The sequence below is a fragment of the Cupressus sempervirens genome, chromosome 3, assembly GCF_028749045.1.
Source record: "Cupressus sempervirens isolate cs-2001-9-10 chromosome 3, ASM2874904v1, whole genome shotgun sequence".
NCBI lineage: Eukaryota > Viridiplantae > Streptophyta > Pinopsida > Cupressales > Cupressaceae > Cupressus > Cupressus sempervirens.
The window spans coordinates 574,343,111-574,363,108 of record NC_143120.1 but is presented as its reverse complement, the minus strand read 5'-3'; the positions used below and the strand labels follow the sequence as shown (position 1 = coordinate 574,363,108).

The following is a 19,998-nucleotide window of genomic DNA, read 5'->3' as shown; positions in this document are numbered from 1 at the left end:
CAAATTGCTTTTATTCTGGCTTCATGTATCTCCTTATTCCAGTGCAAGCTCTCAAGTGAGGGTTGTGCACCGGGAGTGGAATGCGCTACAAAAAAATTGCCCAACCTAGATTTTTTGACTCTAGGACAAAAGGTAAAGCCAATACTACTAGAAGGGGCAGCAGCCGCAACACCACTAGTAGTGCAAGGAATAGATGTAGAAGAAGTACGAATAGTAGAAGCATTAGGATGATAGGGGGGAAGGGAAGAACCTTCTCAAACACAACCTACTGACTCAGAAACATTTCCAAATGAGCGTGGAAGGGAATTGGAACCAATTTGAGCTAACTCTACTAATTGTTTTTTTTAATTCCTTTTCTTGTTCATATTTTTCTAAGGCAACATAACAAAAACATTAAGCCTCAATAGTTGCAGCTTTACAAGGCTTAGCGTCATAACCACGTATGCCAGCAATATGGTATTTCAATCTATTTATCCCCCCACTATTAACGGTTTTACAAAATAGGCATTTTGTTTAAATTCTAGCTCTACCCAGAAAGTCTATGGTGTACTTCCAACACTCATCTTTTTTAATGCCTTTAGAGAGCTTGGGTTTTTTTACCTCCAAGAGTCATTATGAGTAAAGAAAAATGTAAAAGTTGCTGCAATAAGACATTTTAGACCAAATATTACCATTTAAGCTTTGTATTTTATGAAGATCTAAAGTAAAAAAAAATCCATAAACATACAAAAAAAATTCATCCAAAAAACCCATAAGCATAGAGAAAAAAATCATCAAAATCTAAAAAATCAACTCTTACCTCTTTCAAATGCTTTGGGAAGTGTTGAGAAGAGCTCCTATAAACTCCCTGATGATCTAAATGCAACCTCCAATGTCACAAATGCAAGTTTTCGACTCTTCTTTTCAGCTGTTTGCAAAACAATGACACTCTATTTCTCTTCTTCCTCTCCCTCTCTCTTTTTTCTTCTCACAATAGAGTGTTATGAAAGGCCTTTTAGGGTTATAAGCATAACATAAAACAAAAAAAATATTTAAAAAAAATTGATTTTGTCATTTTTTAACCCAACTGGGCGTTTGCTGCCGTGGTCGGGTCAAGTTGTTCATGACCCGTGAGTCACGACGTGATCCGCGAGTCAAGTGAGTCACATCACCTGACCCGCTGCTCACGGGTCACTGGTCATTCTAACTCGGCAGGCAGGTGGTGACTCACTAACTAGTGTGACTCACCCGATTCGCGGCGAGTCACGTTACTCTATTTCATATTCACATTCATAATTACATTTTCATCTTAGCTGATAGGCTATAATTTTTCGAAATCAGATTTAGTTGATAACTAGAATATCTTAATCAACCAATTCAGTCGATGGCTTGGATATTTTTAATCGACTATGTTTAGTTGATTGGTATAATAATTTATTAATTAATCAATGACATGAAGAGATGTCCTGTGTATATCAAACCTGATTTATTTATGCTTGAGGAGGTATGATTTGTAAGTGATTTGTAAGAGATACATCTCTTCAATAATTAAAATGTGCAATCTGTTTGATATTGCAAGATATAAGGTGGATTTTATCCTTTATGGATTTGCTCTGCTTAGAGCACATTGCCTTATGGCATCTCTGGTACATGTTCATAAAGCCTTATTCTGAGACGACATCTACACAGTACATATATATCTTTTGATTATATCAGACGCAGCCATCATTGTTGTTGCAAGGACATAGTTACAGATCAGAGACAGACCGCATCTCTGTAGCAATATCACTTTCAGACTTTACACATATTAAGCGCCTTTATCAGAAACAGAAAACATATATAACGATTATCTGCACAATTGTTCTATCACTTTAAGTGTTAAGAGATAGTTGTTATTGTATGTACTGCAGCTGTTCACCAGACATTACAATTATTATTATCAACTTTACAATTCTATATCAGATATTGTCATTTTGCATCAAATATATTTTACAATCACATTAAAATTTTATTGACTTCCATTGTTTGCATCAATTCATATGCTGATAACTGTAGAATATACCAAATTAAAATATTTGAACATAGCAAAATTGCAACATGAACTAAAACCATTGAACATCCAACATAATAACATATTACATACCCAATAGTAACATTCAAAAATCAAAATTCAAATACAAGTACCCATCCTAGCGTCGACATGGTTGCGGAATGGCAGAGGTGGAGGTACTTGTGTACTCAAGTACCCAATGTGGGGATGTCTTGGGGATGGGTACTTCGAGGTTTGGGAGCAGGATGCGAGTCCCCGTGTTACACTGTGTTAACATAACAAGAAAAGAAGATCATAGTGATTGTCCCAACAGATTTGAAAAGAGGCATTATAGATTAAAATTTCTTGCTGAATCTATTACCACGGTCTACAAATTAACAAGCCTCTGGTGCTTTCAACTCCTGAAAAACAATGGTAATGGTGAAAAACTTAGTTACTGATTCAGGATACGAATCCAATTCGGGCACATGAATCAAATCCGTGGATTCGCGATTTTTTTCCCCAATTAGGATTTGTGGATGACTCATGAATATATATATATACACACACATACACACACACAATGAGAGACGAAATAGAGAGCAAATTTGAGGTGAGCTGTATTTGGATGTTGAATAAAAGGGTCATTTTAGGGTTAGAAAGCAATTTTTAAAAAGTAATATTAAATAAGTTAGACCCACTTAAAACCTTGGCCTCCTTGTCGATCTTTGAGGGTTCCCATTAGATCTTTGAGGATCCAGATCTGGATTCGTGCTTGGATTCATGCTGATCCAGGCAGGATGCTTGTTTTACCCAGTGGATTCGTCCGGATTTGCGGCCCACAAATCTGGAGGAATCCACTGTGTAAAAAAAGCATCCTGCCTAGATCAGCATGAATCCAGGCACAAATTTGGATCCGGATCTGGCCTCTAGGGCACAAATCTGGTAACTAAGGTGAACAAGGTTGCAAATCCTGACGAATCCATTGTGTAAAACAAGCATCTTACTCGGATCCGGATCTGGCCTCTAGGGCATGAATCCGGTAACTAAGGTGAACAATGATGATCATATGCTTGGAAAACATGCAGCGCTTGGCAAAACCCTATTAATGGTAGACAATATAGCTGCAACTCCTAAAATTTGGAGGAGGCCTTAGTCTTGTTTCTTCAAAAGGAAAGTCTTGAATGAAAAGTGTGGAGTGAGAGATAAGTAGAAGGCATTTTATTCCCCTTGGAAAATGAAATGCCTTTTTACTTTTGTGTTCTGCCACATAAATTCGTAATTCATGTGAATCGTGCCCAAATGGCCTTAGGGTGAAGGAAGCAAAATTGGATAAGATTAGAAAAACTTAAAGGGAGATCCTAGAAAGGAGAAGAGATTATCTGACATTAATATTCTCAAATGAATTATCTCCAAGGAAATCTTAGGATTGAGGGAGAAAAAATATGATGGTTAAAAATGTCAAAATTGTGAACTTAAGAAAAGCATTATCAAACTCTATTTGATGACACAAAAAACCGTAAGAAAAAAATAGAAGCCAAGTGGAATGAATCTACATGCAAAAGCCAGCTGAGTTGTAATGTTCCCTATCAAGGCATTAATTTTTTAATTTAAAATTCACTATTCAAATTTATTGTAAACTGGTTTTACTACAAACCTTCATCATAGGATGGTAGGATTATGCTCTGATACCAATTGTAATGTCCCCTGTCAGGACGTTAATTTTTTAATTTAAATTTCTCCATTCAAATTTACTGTAAAATGGTTTTATATATATTTCTTGTATTTTTGAATGAAAATTTCCCAAAGTTAATTTTCTATATATATACCTTTTCATTCTAAGAGTCATCTCTTTTTATAAACTATACATTATATTAATTATATTATTTTGATAATATAATTATATTAGTAATTATACTAATAATGTATATTATATTAATAATATAGACTATATCGATTATATTTCTTATTATAATATTAATATTAATATTATCACATAAAATGCATAATATATTTAGTTTATATATTTAGATTATTAGTCTAAATATTATATTTTATTGCTTATTATAATATTTAATTCTTTTATTTAATATTAATACATTATGCAATATTATAATATGATAATAAATTATAACTATACCATTATTAATATTATATTATTATTATTAATTAATTAATTTAATTATATGAATCTAATTCTGATGGGGATATCACATGAGTCCCAATGAAAGTGAGACAAGTACCTGAAGAGGATGAAAGGTAGTGTTTTTTGCATTTAACTAGAGCCAGTGTCAAAGCATGTGGTCTTGGCCCTTGGGTACGATGAAAACACTTACATTGAAGAAAAAGTATCAAACAGAGTTGAAAACTCAACATCTGCACTATCATGAAGTCGAGAAGAAAACCAACAATATTATTATTAATGTTGTCATTTCTACAAAAATCAACAGAAAAGAGAACAAACACTGCAGATCATTCAAATGATGGATTTTTATATGATTAGGGACCAAATATGCATGGAATAGAGTTGGCATTCATGTAAAACATTAACTGTTAGAGGACAATAACTTTAACAAATTGACCTAATTATGTAAACACATGAAGTCCAAGAGGTAGATATCATGCTCTTTCTTTAGCGCCTCATTTTTCAGTCCCTTCCATGCTTGACAACTGGGCAGCATGTGCGCTGTATTTGCTCATCGTTACTGGCTCTCCATCATGATTGATTTCTATTCTGTTATTTGCTTTATCCAATTAGGTTGTTAAGTCTCTAAGAAAAAGCTTGGCATGCTCCCAGTTTCACTTCTTGCCAACAATGCCTTTGGCAAATCATTTAGTTTTTGTTGCGTTCAATTTTGCAGAATGCTGATTTAAAGGATGTTACCTTATGCCAGTCTCAAATTATGCATGTCTACTGATTGTAGGAAAGTTATTTTGGTCACCTAAGACGTTGATTATTTGAATTGCTTTGTTTGTAATAAATTTAGACTGCTTCCTCAGACTCAGGAGTTTGGTGTTTCCGTCAAGCTGATTGATAGATGAATTTGTAAAAATCAAAGCTTTCTTCCCTGAAAATCTTTTTTTGTAGTAGTCCTAATTCAGGTAAAAATAATCAAACTGATAGTTGTGATATCAGTGGATAACGTGGAAACAACTGTTTGATGTCATTTCAATTTTATTAGAGTGGTTTTCCAAGAACTAAGTTTTAGAGGTCTTGATTAGAGCGTGTTTACATTTTGTAGCAGTCAAACTAATTTTATATTTAATATTAAAGACAACTGCATACTTCATGGATTGTGGAAATCTCCTATCTTCAATGATTTAATATTTTTAAATTTAGTCTTTAATTGTTTAGCATGTAAAGGATTAAATGGTTGGATGACATTGAAGACTACCATGCCTAGCCATATATGTTTATAGGTTGCCTCTTCTGTATCTGAATTCACGGTGTTAGTCATGTATACACATGTTGGGTATTGTAGACTTGATTTTAAAATATTAAGAAATTTAACCTCATAAGAAGATGTAGACATTTCCATTGTTTATGCCTAACTATGAGTTTTTTCTTGTAAATTTACAAATTATTCCGTTTGACTACATATTTATAACATTTTTATCTGATCCAATTTTTCTAACCTACAGAAAACTTTGTAATCTGATGTGGAGAATTTTGCTCATGCATTAATATCAGAGGTACAATGCCATTTTAAGAAGCAATAATTAAAGAAAGTTTATTACAGATCATCATTTTCTTGGCAGGCAATTGAGGAGGATCCTGAAGATTCTGTTCAATGGCATCAATTGGGATTGCACACTCTCCGTACATTGCAGTTTAACAAAGCTGAAAGCTACCTGAAAACTGCTATAGCTCGTCGAAAAAACTGCAGCTTTGCATGGTCAAATTTAGGTAATTGTTTTTGATATTCTTGGGAACAAAGTCTGTTGCATCCGTACTCTCAAGTCATATAGAATTAACTTCATCTAGCATGTCTCTGATGCTGCTAATGTTCAAGCTGTTATACAACTAGAAAATTGTGTTTTTATAAGACAATACGAGATGGAAAGTTGAATGAAGAAACTAATTTTTAGCTACATACATTTGGGACAGTGATTATGTCATTAGTATATGAACGGGAAAAAGACAACAAATTTGATCTCATGGGATTTGCCTTTTTCTGTAGTCATTAATGTTTTTCCTTAACAAATTCTTGCAGAACATTATGTATCTCTGATTGAACAATATTGGTTTCATGACGAGTCTTCATCAATATTTGTACTTTTTTTAATCCCAAATGTATTCTTTGAGTTAATAAATGCATTACAAATCTTCTTGGAACGCCTATGCAAAAAATAGCTTCAATTTTTGGGGATTGTTTTTTGGAATTATGGGAGTAATCCCAGTCCAAGGGGTTTAGCTTGGTTGAAGCAATGAGTTCTCATTGTGGAGACTCTGGTTCAAATCCCAAGAGGGACATCTTTGTGGAATTCTAAGTTGTGACTATTGGTCTTCTATTGGTTGTATTTGTCTCATTGTAAAAGGTGGATTCTAAGTTGTGACTCTTGGTCTTCCAAGTGTTGTTTCTAGTGTGACTCTCATGTTGTTGCTTGAATGAGCACAAGATTTGTAAACAGTTTCAATAAAACAAAATTATGGGAGCAATCCCTGTATTAATTTGATTAACAACAGTAAGTGAAACTTAGCACCCTTCCTTGCTCTCATAGATCACAGTGTCATGCAGAGCAGCAGAACTATTAAAGAAAATATCTTTATCTATCCCTAGGCTTAAAAACGTTTGTGAATATTTTGCAGCCAATATGTTTTCTGGGCCTATGAGCTGTTTTAGAGTTGCACCTTTACCCTCTTGTCGCAGCCATAGAAACCCTGATCTTTGTTTTTCATAAACCTCTTCCTTCTGATACATAATCTAGCTGGTTCAAAGTCCTTTTTCTATGATAAATATCTCATAGCATGGATTAAAGACTTCAGAGACTCTCGGGTAGCTTGTAAGCTGCAAAGCAAAATTGGGCTAACTAACTCACCGATCTATTCATGGGTGGGTATCAGTGAATTGCAGGCTTGAACTTGGGGCAAGTACTCATTGAGTTTGAGTCTGCAACTCAGATGCGATGCATGTGGGGATGTATAATTTTTTTTTTTTTTCTCTTAATAAATCCCCAAAATCCTCAGTTCTCATTCATACGGCAATCATTTGAGTGGATTGCCTTCAAGCAAGCTAGGCAACTCTATTCAATATGAAATAAAAAATATTGCTCATTACAGCACTTTGGTCCTCGAGCCTGCATGCCACCACTGTGAACTAGTACGACCTGAACTAGGTAATACAAGCCCAGTAGAAGCCCCCTCTTAAATCCTTCGATGTCACAGAGAATCATTTCTACAAAGGGTGGCGAGGTCTGAAAATTTGAAAACTAATATTCCATAGCTTCCTTGTGACACAGTAAATCCTTCCAACTGATTTTGTATGACCAATAAAGGGTTACAGTGGTGTGAAAAGCAGTAAAAATGGATTCTGCTCTCAACAAGCATCTGCAACTGATATAAGAACTCACCAATATAGCTGCAAATTTAAAACACATCAAAAGTCGTCTTACTGAACCCCAAAATCTGAAACTTTGTTCTGCACAGTGGTGAATCTTGAATAGAGCCACTCCAAACTGGCTGGGAATTATCTATCAAATTGGAAACTAGGATTCAAATGAGTCTTTTGTTCTCAAATGATTTAGGAAGAAACACGTGTTTCATCTGGCAATGTAACAACATAAGAAATCTTTAACTTTTCCACAAAGGAGCCCCAACACCTCCTTTTATATCTTTTTGAATGGAATTTGCAATTTAAAAATTCTAATAATTCCTTTTACCCTCAAAATTGACTTTTTTTGAAAGAAGTCTTAAGATTGTATTATGTGCAAAGGCCCCCTTGTCTAGGCATCCAACATTTAAAACATTTAATTACCATTCTATGTTTCATGGTGTTTTTAATACGGGATGGAGGGACGATAGGGGATGCATTTTTGGGAGGTTTCCTAAATGGCCAAAAATAAGGGACAGGGGTGTGACAGTATACAAAAGTTAAAATATCTATCAATCTATCTATCTACCTGTATAGTTTTTTCAAAATATATTAAGATACTATAGATAGAGGAAAATAAGGAAATATGTCAATAATTGATAACAAGAAGACAATATGTAAATTAATCATGGATTCACAAGTTGCAACTGTATTATAACAACATGAGCAGCATCATAAATGATAGATGCAACAATGTAAATCATGAGCAGTAGTGTAAAAATATTATAGCAATAGGTTCAAACATCAAACCCATGGTTTAATATCCAAATCAATATATCTATATATATCTCAATTTGAGTGTTCTAATTTAATGTTTTATAATTAAATAATAAACATCTAAAAGATATTAATTCATTAAATTAGATGAATGGTTATAGTATATATTTTAAAATCTATATATATTTTATATAATACATAAGATGTTTATTAGGACGAGTATTTTTCTATTAAGCCCAATTAAGATACTAGTTACATAGAGTTTATACCAATTACCGCCCAAGAGTTATTGAGATCAAAACATGTACAAAAAAGTCCCTTTTGTAGAAATACACTGCATACCATGAGCTAGATTCATACAAAATTTCAAAATTTGTTATAAAAAAGCGAGCATTTTAGAACCATGCTGTCTATGGCCTAGGTCCATCGGCCCACTTCAATCTCTTGACATCTTGGGTTATATCATCTTAGGTTATAACATTGTATGGATTGGACATCCCCATGGAAGAGGAGGCGGTGCCACAGATGCACTGGTTGTTGAATGAGGTGGAATAGGTTGAGGAGCAGCTTCTAGTACATTGTTCTGTGCAAACTAGGAGACCACTAATGGAATAACATTCACTGGTATAGACTCACGGGTGTGAGGTTCATGACGAGATGGGGTCACTGCCGTACAGGGCTGAGCTTTTTGTTTCTGCTTCTTTTTCCTTTCTCTGATTTGCAATAACAGTTGGGAAAGGGTGATATCATAATCAAACTCTTCGTTAGATTCAGTGGTGAACTCATAGTCAATCTGTTCTCTATTCAGGACCGCCCCACATTCTCTCAGCATCTTTAGGAGTCTGTCCTTTTTAACCCTCATCACCATTGTATCCTGCATAGAAATGTTACCAGCTATGAGTGTCCGCTGAGACTCAGTATGGATTCTAGCCCAACCACTGAAAATGTCATCATTCCGAAGCTTCCAAATGTACCAAAGAATATGAAGAGAAAGAATAAACCAGAAGGGATTGCAATGTTTATCGATTCCCAAGCATTTTCCAGATATAACTTCCAACAGAGAAAACTTTTCATTTAGAGAAAGGCCGAGTATTCCTCCGAACTTGCTGGCAAAGATATAGTCTATGAACAAATGTGGGATAGATACATTGCTGAGACAGAATGAACAAATGTTGGGCTCTCCATTAGGCTTTTCAACTGGCAATCTCTGCAGAAGAAGGTGCCACATGAAACAAATGATTTTGGGTTCAACAGGGGAGTGCCAAAGGTTTAACTGATATTTTCTTCAATTTGGATGCTCTATGTCGAGGCTACATTTATTTTTCAAGTGTTCAAAAATCTCATTAAACTGGCTAGTAATTTATAGATATATGTGGCTCTAGTGTCACAAGGGCGGGGGTGGGGCGGGTGCCATTAGACCACTTCAACAGGGACAATATATCAGAGGTATCACTACAGGGTCTGGGCAATATAAGAGTTTCACATGCTTCTTTCAACACCACATAGTTTCTTCAGTGATGTGGTGAGATCAAAATTGGAGGCAAGGTCCTGCCAATTGACCAACTTTCCATTTTGAATAATGTCCTTAAAGGAACTGATTCCCAGTGAGTCCCATTTTCTTACTAAGCACCCCTTGAGCATGACAAGTAGCTTGTCACCATTACTTAGATTCCAAGTGGCTTGTCACCATTACTCAGATTCTACCATATGGACTTCTCTCGAAATATATTGTTGTTCTGGTAAAAAATCCCATTTCCAGAGACCAAATGTCTGACTTCCTCCCAAGCCTTCCATATGGCTTGGAGCATGAGACCCCGCAATTCTCAACTTCCTGGAGAGATGATTTGTATGCAACCTTTTCCAAGTTTTTGCTTAAGCAGGCACAATTGTGCTGATATTACTCTTGATTAGAACCTCCTAGGGTTCATTTCCCTTGGTGGCTTTAGCTATCCATTTGACTGTGAGTGAAACGCCCTGCCATCTCAAATCTTTTAGACCCAGTCCACCCTTCTCCTTACTCCTAATGCACCAATTCCATCTCACCTTGTGGCGCTTTTTTCATCCCTTCCCATCTGACCACAAAAAATCTCTGATGTCTTTCTGGACATAGTTAATCTGGGTTTGGTTAAAAACCCAGGTTGAGTAGTACATAGTACAGATTGACAAAATCTTTTTTACAGACTTGCAGTCTCTCTGCTAATGAGATGTATTTGTTATTCCATTTGTTCACTTCCCTTCAATTTTGCATTTGATCCACTCCCATACTGCTTTTAGGTTAGGATTCACAGAAAATGGGATGCCAAGGTATCTAACTTGGTAGGTGGGACCTCCCCGGTTGAGATCAAAATTCCTACATGACATCAGTTGATTCTCCTCCCATCCCAACAAAATTGACTTAGGTAAGAACACCCTACAACCTGAAGCAGAACAAAAAACATCCAACTTAGCGATGAGATTCTTAAGCTTTCTTTCTGTCATCTCAAGAGAAATAGCAATATCATCAGTAGATTGTATATTGGACAATTCCTCTCTGTTGTGCAATATGATACCTTTGACTCTTGAGAAGATAGAGTCACCTCTGAGAATGTAAAAGAGGGAATCTGCAACAATGGCAAATAAGGCAGGGGCGAGGGGACACCCTTACCTGATAGATTTGGAGAGGGCAAAGGATTCTGATCTAACACTATTGATTTCCACAGTTGTCGTTTCCCCTTTCATAAGTGTAAGAACCATCTTATTAAAGGCCTTAGGTGTAATGCCCCTTATCGGGATCTTTGATAATTTAATTGAGCTTTTGCAGATCCAACTTGATACCTCTTCTTTTCTCTTCGATTATATTTTTGGAGGATTGATATTCTTAATATACCTTGATATGCAAAATGCTGTCTTTTCATTATATTGTTAATATTAATTTATTATTAATAGCTTTACTAATATTTATGTCAATACAATTTATTTTATTTTACGATTAATTTCTTATACTTTAATATTAATATAGTATGCAATACTATATTATGATAATAATTTTATTATAATTTAATTAATTTATTATATATCTATATATTAATTGTATGAATCTTTATATTGTCGGGGATATCATAGTCCTCTCAAATGTTTCTTGTCCTCAAGAAAGATCATAAATTTTCTCATAGAGCCAATATACAATGTAACATCCACTTTCTCTGGGTCTTAACTAACAACGAGCATATCATAGAAATACAATTACTACTTCATTTTCATAGGAATGTAGTTATAACAATTATGTTCATGTGAATGAGATTAATGATTACAATCAGTTAATTAAAAAATTCATAACTAGCAATTGATAGCATTGTTGGGTGGATATTTTGCAATCGACAGTCTTGGGTACAAACCAGTCGAAAATAGGATGACCAACCACAGCGTGTGAGATAGAGTCTCTCCTACCTTAAAGAGAAGGCTCCCCCTTCTCACCATTCCTTGGATCAACTCAAGGTAAGCAAGAAGTTGAGAGATTTTATAAAATGGGTGTTACCAATATCCTTTCTTCTTATCTTTCAAGAAAGAATCCACTTGCTCGTGGAGCAAGTAATGGGCAGGGTGAATCTCTAACTACACTTCTATCAAGAGCTGGAAACAGTGATACCGATAAACCTTCACTAACTCAAAGGCTAGCTAAAAATGTACTGGTTTGGCTCTAAGTCCGATCGTACTTCTATATGGAAAAACTTTACAATTAGGGCACAAAGACTCCTAAAAGTAAGAATAACTTAACTATTTTGCGAATTAAGAAAGATGTATAAGTTACAGACAAAGCTTCTAGCTATATATTTCTACAACTGCTCCCAGTCAAAACTTCGGCTTCGTTTGCTTCTTAAATCACTATGCTCATTTATTGAACACAATAATAACATGAATCAAGATAGTAGGCACAAATTACAGTCAAAGCTTCTAATTTGCTTTATCACAATTGCTTCCAGTCAAAGCTTCGAATCCAATTGCTTCTTTTATTCACTTTTCTTCCAAATTTATACTACACAATCAAAGTTATGCTTGCACAAATGTGACAGAGCTTTCTTGCATACAAGAAAAGATGATTTTTACAATGAGGGGGCATTCCTTTATATAGGCACAGAGGTTGAGAAAAAGGTGGAGGAAAAAGTGGGAGCAACTCAACCAATTTTGACCTAGTCTAACTAAAAGAGAAAATATAGGGTTACATGCAAGTGCACATGCAAGTAGCATTACATGTTTTACGTACACATGTAACTTGCATTACATGTAATTACACATCTTCATGTAATACATCCTTTTCAATTACAAACATGAAAGAAGAAGAAGAAAGACAAGAGAATTGAAACAATCCTAGGGATTGCCCTGAAAGGCCTTGTACTTGGCGATGCTATCCCGGATGATCACAGGATTAGGAGTTTCTGTATTTTGTGCCACTGCATTCATCTTGATAACCATGATGTTGCGTCTTTTGATAACCTTTGACTTTGATGAATTGTCCGTTGTCATTTGAAAACTTGATGTAATGCAGCTTTTCTCGCTCAAGTTGTCATGAATTTTCCTTTGTAGACCAACACAAACTGGAGTCTTTGACACTTTGAAAACCTTCTCGATGGTGTTGGAACAACTTTCCATCAGCACGTTTACTTTTTTTTTCTGAAGTAAAGTGCTTGGCGCATGGGAATGCGTGCAAATGGAAATTGCTGATTTTTAAAAAGTGACTTGGGCTTTCAAGATGTCATTGCACGGAAAATGGATTACATATAAATGCAACATGTAACGGGAGATGAAAGGTGAGATGAGATGCAAATACGGATGGAGGATGCACTTTACATGAAAATACAGATGGAGGATGAGGCAAAAAGCATGGAAAGATTTAGAAACATGTATTTGCTCATGGAAGCGCGAATGCATATGGGGAAATGGAAATGGAAAATGGAGGAGGAATAATGAACTTTATAGTCACCTTTGGTGAAAAGGTGAAGTCAAAGTACATGGAAGATGAAAATGACATCTTTTTGACTTTTCAAAAAGTGACTTTTAGTCAAAATCGGACCTTTGAGATGCAATTACACATAAGGCATTTTGTGTAATCGTGTCATGCGAATGGATGCGGAAAGTGAGATGAGTGAAAATGGAAGCAAAAAATGGGATTACATGTATGTGCAGATGGTGAATGAGATGGAAAACATGTAAACGGATTTGTCAGATGAGATTTGAAGTGTTGTGGCATGGAAGATGGAAGTGGAACGTGATGATGCTTTCGCATGAAGTGAAACAAGAACAAGTTCTTGGGAAAGAACTTATAATTTCTCCAAAGTGGAGAAAACCAGCAAGCATACACAAAACAAAAGAACACAAAGAAAAACATACCTTTGGAAAGTGACTCAAACATGTCAACATGCAAATTCGAAATTGGAACTTGGGAAAGAACCAAAAACAAAAAAATGAACCATTTCATCATTTAAAGAAAAATACACTATTTATGGCATATATATGGACAAGTGTACAATGACAAGCCATAATATGCATGGAAATAGCAAGATAAGCATAAATTGATGAGCAAGTTTAAAAATGTCCACTTACTTGGAGATTAAAGAGCCAAAATAGCAAGTTTTATAGACTTGAAAACCAATTCTCCCTCAAATCTGGATTTTCAAACAACTTTTTGACTTTTTCTGCACTTGTATGTAATGGACATTCAATGGTCAAATTTGACATGAGAAGGCCAAAAACATGGTCTCCAAAGATGAGTACACATTAAAATTCAAAAACGACCCCTCTTGATCCAAATTTATGAGCTGAAATGCCATTTTTTGAGTTTTTTGAACAAAAACATGACTTTTTAATGCAAAAATGTGGGCCATTTTTGCAAAAACGTGGCCAAAAAATGCATGTTTTTGAGTCATTTTTTGACCTGTGAATGCAAAAACTTCTCCAAATGCATATACATAGATAAATATGCAAAAAAGTGGCTTCAAAACGCATAAAAGTGGATTAAACCCCCAAATTTCTAGGCATTTTAAGCAAAAACATGATTCATAGAAGGCAACAAACAAAAATGTTTTGGCTTCTAAACACCAGAACATGAGTCACAATGTAATGTAAAACACTTGAAAAGCCAAATCGATTCCTCTTTGGGCCAAAACTTGAGCCAAAAATGATGTTTTTTGATTTTTTTTTTCCAAAAACATGCCCTTAGATAGAGCTTAGAAAAACGTCTTTTAGCAAGATGAATCCATTTTTTATGTTAAAAAATCCATTGCCAAGCAAAAATGACCCAATTGGAGAAAATCTCATGCAAAACCATTAACTATATCTTTCACAATGAGCAAAATCAGGTTCTTGGAGAGCAAATGCACGTGTTCCTTTTGGAGTGATATGCATGTTTTAAAATATGCTTTAGATCAAAATTGGACCTTTTGGAGTGACTTGCATATTTTAAAATCTTCCAACAAAGAAAATTGGACTTTTTGGAGTGCATAACACATTTTAAAATATGCATATGGCCAAAATCGGACCTTTTGGGGTGCAAAGCATATTATAAGTCGTATCTCACTTTTTTGATGTAATGACACAAAGACTTACTTTTTGATTTAATGACATGAAAAAGGACCACTTTTGAGAGTCTTTTGATGTAATGACATCAAAAAGGTCCACTTATGTTTCCAAGTTGAACTTTATATGTAATGACATGTAAAATGTTCAATTTTGATGGATTTTTACATGTAATTGCATATAAAAGGTCCACTTTTGATGACTTAAATATGCAAAGACATGGAAAAGGTCCACTTTTTATGGATTTATGTTTTCAAGTTGAATTTTATATGTAATGACATATAAAAGGTCCACTTTTGATGAATTTTACATGTAATGACACATAAAATGTCCACTTTTGATGACTTTAAGTGATATAATAAGCACATGTCAATTTAAATTTATTAAAATATTACTGAAGTGGGACATAAATTATATTTACATATCATATTAACAATATAACATGTAAATATCATTTAAAAAGTAATATTTACTAGAGCATTTGATGTAAATGCTAAAAATTAAATTGAACTATATAGGTAATATAGTCACTTAAGTGAAAAATCAAAAAGTTAACTCAACTTAAAAATATAATATAAAGTGCATTATAATTACTTTTAAGTGAAAAATTAAAAGATAAAGTAACTAAAAAACATAACATAAAATGAATTTAAGTTATATTTATCAAAAAGTGAAAGTCAAATAAAAAATATAGCTTCGTATTTTTAATTCCTGCTATTTCACCAAAAAGGTCCACTTTTGAGGCACTAAAACGAGTATATCTCTTGACTAACAACTCCGATTGAGCTCTAGGTTAGACCAAATCAAAGGGAAAAGCGAAAGGCATGAAATGAGCAAAACTAAAGGACTAAAAATCAACAAACGCAAACTCAAAAGCAAAGAACGACGATGAAGGCTTCAAAAATCAAGCAAAGGCTCGATAGAAAACAAAACGAAAAGGACTTGATGAAGGCCTTTGGTAAAAAGATTTGATATATGAATTGAAATGGATCGATTGATCAACATTAAGCAATTGAATATCAAATTCAAGCTTAGATAAACGCTAAATTAGCTTGAAAAAGTTGTGTTGTTACCAACATTTTGTGGTGACAAAATGTAGGACAACAAACATCATCAATAAATCTAAATGAAGGAATTGAGCTTACATACCCTAAAATCTGAAAGAAATCCGCGTAGGGCAATATCTGCAAAACGCAAGTTAATCCATATATATCACTTAGGGAACAAATAGCTATACCACTTTATCGTAATGACAAATAACATCAAATACCACTATATCATCTAGGGCATCAAATATCACTGTATCATTTAGGGCATCAAATACCACTGTATCATTTAGGGCATCAAATATCACTATTCTTTAGGGCATCAAATACCACTATATCATTTTTGGGCATCAAATACCACTGTATCATTCATTTTCTCTCTATTGCTAACTATGACAATGACATTCGGTTAGAAGATATATTCATTATTCACATAAATGAAAGATTGAAATGACAATCCTTCAAATAAACCTATCTCTCTCGTATAGATATATTCCATATTTAGTTGGAAGATCAACTGATCTCACTGGTTACCAATTACATTGACGAATTTTTTTGCTTTTATTAAAAAAAAAAAGTGAATCAATGATATAAATCAATCCATCATATGTTCTACTTGTATAAACATCATAAAAGTAAACTACCTATTACCAATAAATGTTTGAATGCATAAATTTTCTTTGTCTGGTGCATGTCCTGACATCTTGTGGAGAGAGGAAACATTGTTAGGGGTTTAACCTCGCAACCACTGACCCTTGAAATATCCCCACATAATCTCATTTGAGAAAGACTTTCCCTACTCAGAACAGACATGGAACACCTTGCCCAGCCACTGAGCATCCTGGTATTTAATTCCACCACTCGACTTGACAACAAGGTACACATTGGACAATCATGAGCTTACTTGGATATTAAATAGAAATTTATCATGATTTCATATATGGAAGTTCTGATTTCTATTCTTTCCCTTGCAGGGACTTCTTTTCCTCTTCACTCCCCTTCATTGGCTATTACCAGCTAGGGTGAGTCCTTGGTATAGGTCATCTTGAGTATTCATGGATTCCTATCCATTGGCGGTACGCCGCAATTAACAAATTGATATAAAGATGTATTTCAAATCCAACAACATGTCGTTCTTACATTTGAGTAGCACACATGGTAAATCAAAAGACAAGATCATAGACGTAAACACATAGAGGAAGAACTTGTTCTTAGTGATAAATTCTCAAACAATATATCGGCCCCATTCATATTCTTAATGATCTCAAATAGGAAGGTCAACAAAACATAAGACGAGCTTATTGACTTGATCATACAGCTAATGCAGAAACTATAAATATCAGATGCATGGAAAATCCATCCAAGAATTGTTGCATCGATTAGAAACATAAAGAATGGAGTGTGTAACACTTAACATAACTTGAACGAGAGCCTTTGTGAGAATTAATGATGTCTCCACCATATGGCTCAAGCCGATGTGACTGTAAATGCAATGCAATAATTTGCTGTGAGAAAACTCGTGCTTGAATTAAGAGGGATTATGCTCGGTGTAGAGAAGAAAGTAAGAGGAGAGAAGGGCAATAGAATGCCATCTCTAGCCAGATGTGATATGTTTAAATCTTCCTTAGGCTTAAGCAAGCCATGACTCAAGGTGGTAGTTTCTTTCCAAGACCATCGGTTACAAGGTCATGAATTTAAAAGAAAAGGTTGCGCTAAGTGTACATGGTCGCCTCTCATGGAAAGATACAAGTTTGATTTATTAAAGAACTCCATTGAAAAACAATTATATATACATATATATACATACACACACACACACACACACACATATATATTTTAAATGATTCCATCATGCTATTATTGTATCTAAAGTTGCACTCACTAAAATACGTATACATGCATAGTTTGGAGAATACGATTTATTATAACATCATATCCTCTTGATGTATGCACCTCTATATATATATATATATATATATATATATATATATATATCAGTACAAACCATAGATATTACTTTAATATCTTGGTGGTATCATATATATATATATATATATATATATATAGGTGATGATAAAAGAAAAACGGAGACGACATCACCAAACATCAAAGGTAATGGTTCTGAACATGAATTTTGATGATGATAGCTATATATATTTTTATATGTTTGACCAAGTAGCTCATGGTATTGCCCAACATATACTCTTGCTTGCCTAATCGTTTACCCTTAGCCATGGTGATTCAAGATTCATACCTATTTGCCCAGTGATGGTGGTGCCCCTGTGCTCAATTCTTTTGTGACATTGCTTCCACCCCTTTGATGTGCTCCCTACAAGGAAATTTTCCACAATTAAATCATATTACCATAACAAGTTATTAATCATAAACCATCATAACGGCTAACCGCCTTTTCAATTCACACGAATTCATGATAAATAACCAACTTCAAAATAGCATTAAAATATCATCATAACAATTAATTAGCATGCCAACTTCATATAAGATTATAATGATTAACCATTTTACCATTTCACATGATTGTAACTAATTTCGCCTGTCAATAGACTTCACATGAAATCTTAGCGGTTATATGAACATTTCAAATGGAGCCAAAAAATGGGATGTAACATACAAAGCATATAATTGGATGCATAGAAACAAGAGGCATACACAAAGTAAATAGGTGATGTATAAAAACACAAAGTAGACACGTGAATGCATGAAGACACGAGGTAGACATATAATGCATGCAATTTCTAATTAATGCCTTACAATTTGCAATGAACTAGGGTCAAGGAAAAGATCAAAATTTTACTTTTTCAATGGAATCTGGTAACCACAAGTGATCAATGGTACATACGTGTATATGTAAGTTTCAATAAAGTGTGAGTAATGATAATTTATTCCAAGCCAATCCCATACTAAGTCCAAGAGCAGAACTTTGGTGGTGATGTTTATGCATCCACACGAGGTGGCCTATTTAGTGGGATGCTTGTTTTGTTTTGCTCTTATTATCATTTTTAGTCGAGAAGAATACTTAGGATGTGAACAGATTGCTTGAGCACCAAACTAATCTCTTCAATGCAACAAATGATGTTTATTTTGTTGATGGACTAAAACATAATCTTCTAAGTGTTGGACAGTTGGTTAATAAGGGATATCAATTACAGTGCACGGAAAATACATGCACTATCAAAGATAAGAATGGTAAGATGATTGGCATTGGCACAAGATCTAGAGGTAATATATTTTAACTGAATCTTGCAGAGTTGACATGCTTGGCTGCTAAAGTTGATAACAACTGGTTGTGGCATAAAAGGTTTTGTCATATAAATTTTGATAATATTGTGAAAGCAAGTAGTACATTTGCTGTTAGGGATTTGCCTAAAATTATAAAGCCTGCTAATGTTGTCTGTGAGGAATGCGTTATAGCTAAACAAAAGTAATACTCATTTCCTAGCAAGAAGTTCACTACAACAACAAAATTGGAGACTCTTCACACAGATTTGAGTGGTCCTACAAAGACAAGAAGATTCTACGGTGAAAGGTACTTTATGATTCTTGTTGATGATTTTACTAGGATGACGTGGGTAGCATTTCTTAAAGAAAAGTCAAAAGCATTTGAAAAGTTTAAGGTGTTTAAGAACATAGTTGAAAATGAATCTGGATTAAAGATTAATTGCTTAAGATTTCATAGAGGTGGAGAATTTACCTCAAATGAGTTTAATAGTTTTTGTGAAGTGAATGGTATTAAAAGACAGCTTTCAGCCCCAAAAACACCTGAGTAAAATGGTATAGCTGAAAGAAGAAACAGGTCTGCAACAAAAGTTGCAAGAGCTATGATGTTTGATAAAGACATTCTGGAGAGAAGTAGTTAATACAACAATGTATACAATGAATAAAGTACAAATCAGATAAGGTACAAACAAGACACCTTATGAATTATGGTTTGGACATGCATCATCAGTGAAGTATTTCAGAATTTTTGGAAGCAAGTGTTATATCAAGAGAGATGATGACATTGGTAAGTTTGATTCAAGAAGCAATAAAGGTATGTTCCTTGGTTATTCATTGAAAAGAAAAGCTT

The 19,998-nt window shown here is 34.3% G+C and overlaps 1 protein-coding gene across 1 annotated transcript in view; it reads left to right on the top strand.

Annotated features, from left to right (window-relative positions):
- The window catches only part of LOC149567726 (tetratricopeptide repeat (TPR)-containing protein), a 217,655-nt gene that overhangs the window by 163,660 nt on the left and 33,997 nt on the right, over positions 1-19,998 (top strand). Inside the window, exon 10 of the mRNA XM_089820990.1 lies at positions 5,768-5,915. Within this exon, the coding sequence (XP_089677116.1) occupies positions 5,768-5,915 (148 nt within the window). The remainder of the gene's footprint in view (positions 1-5,767; positions 5,916-19,998) is intronic.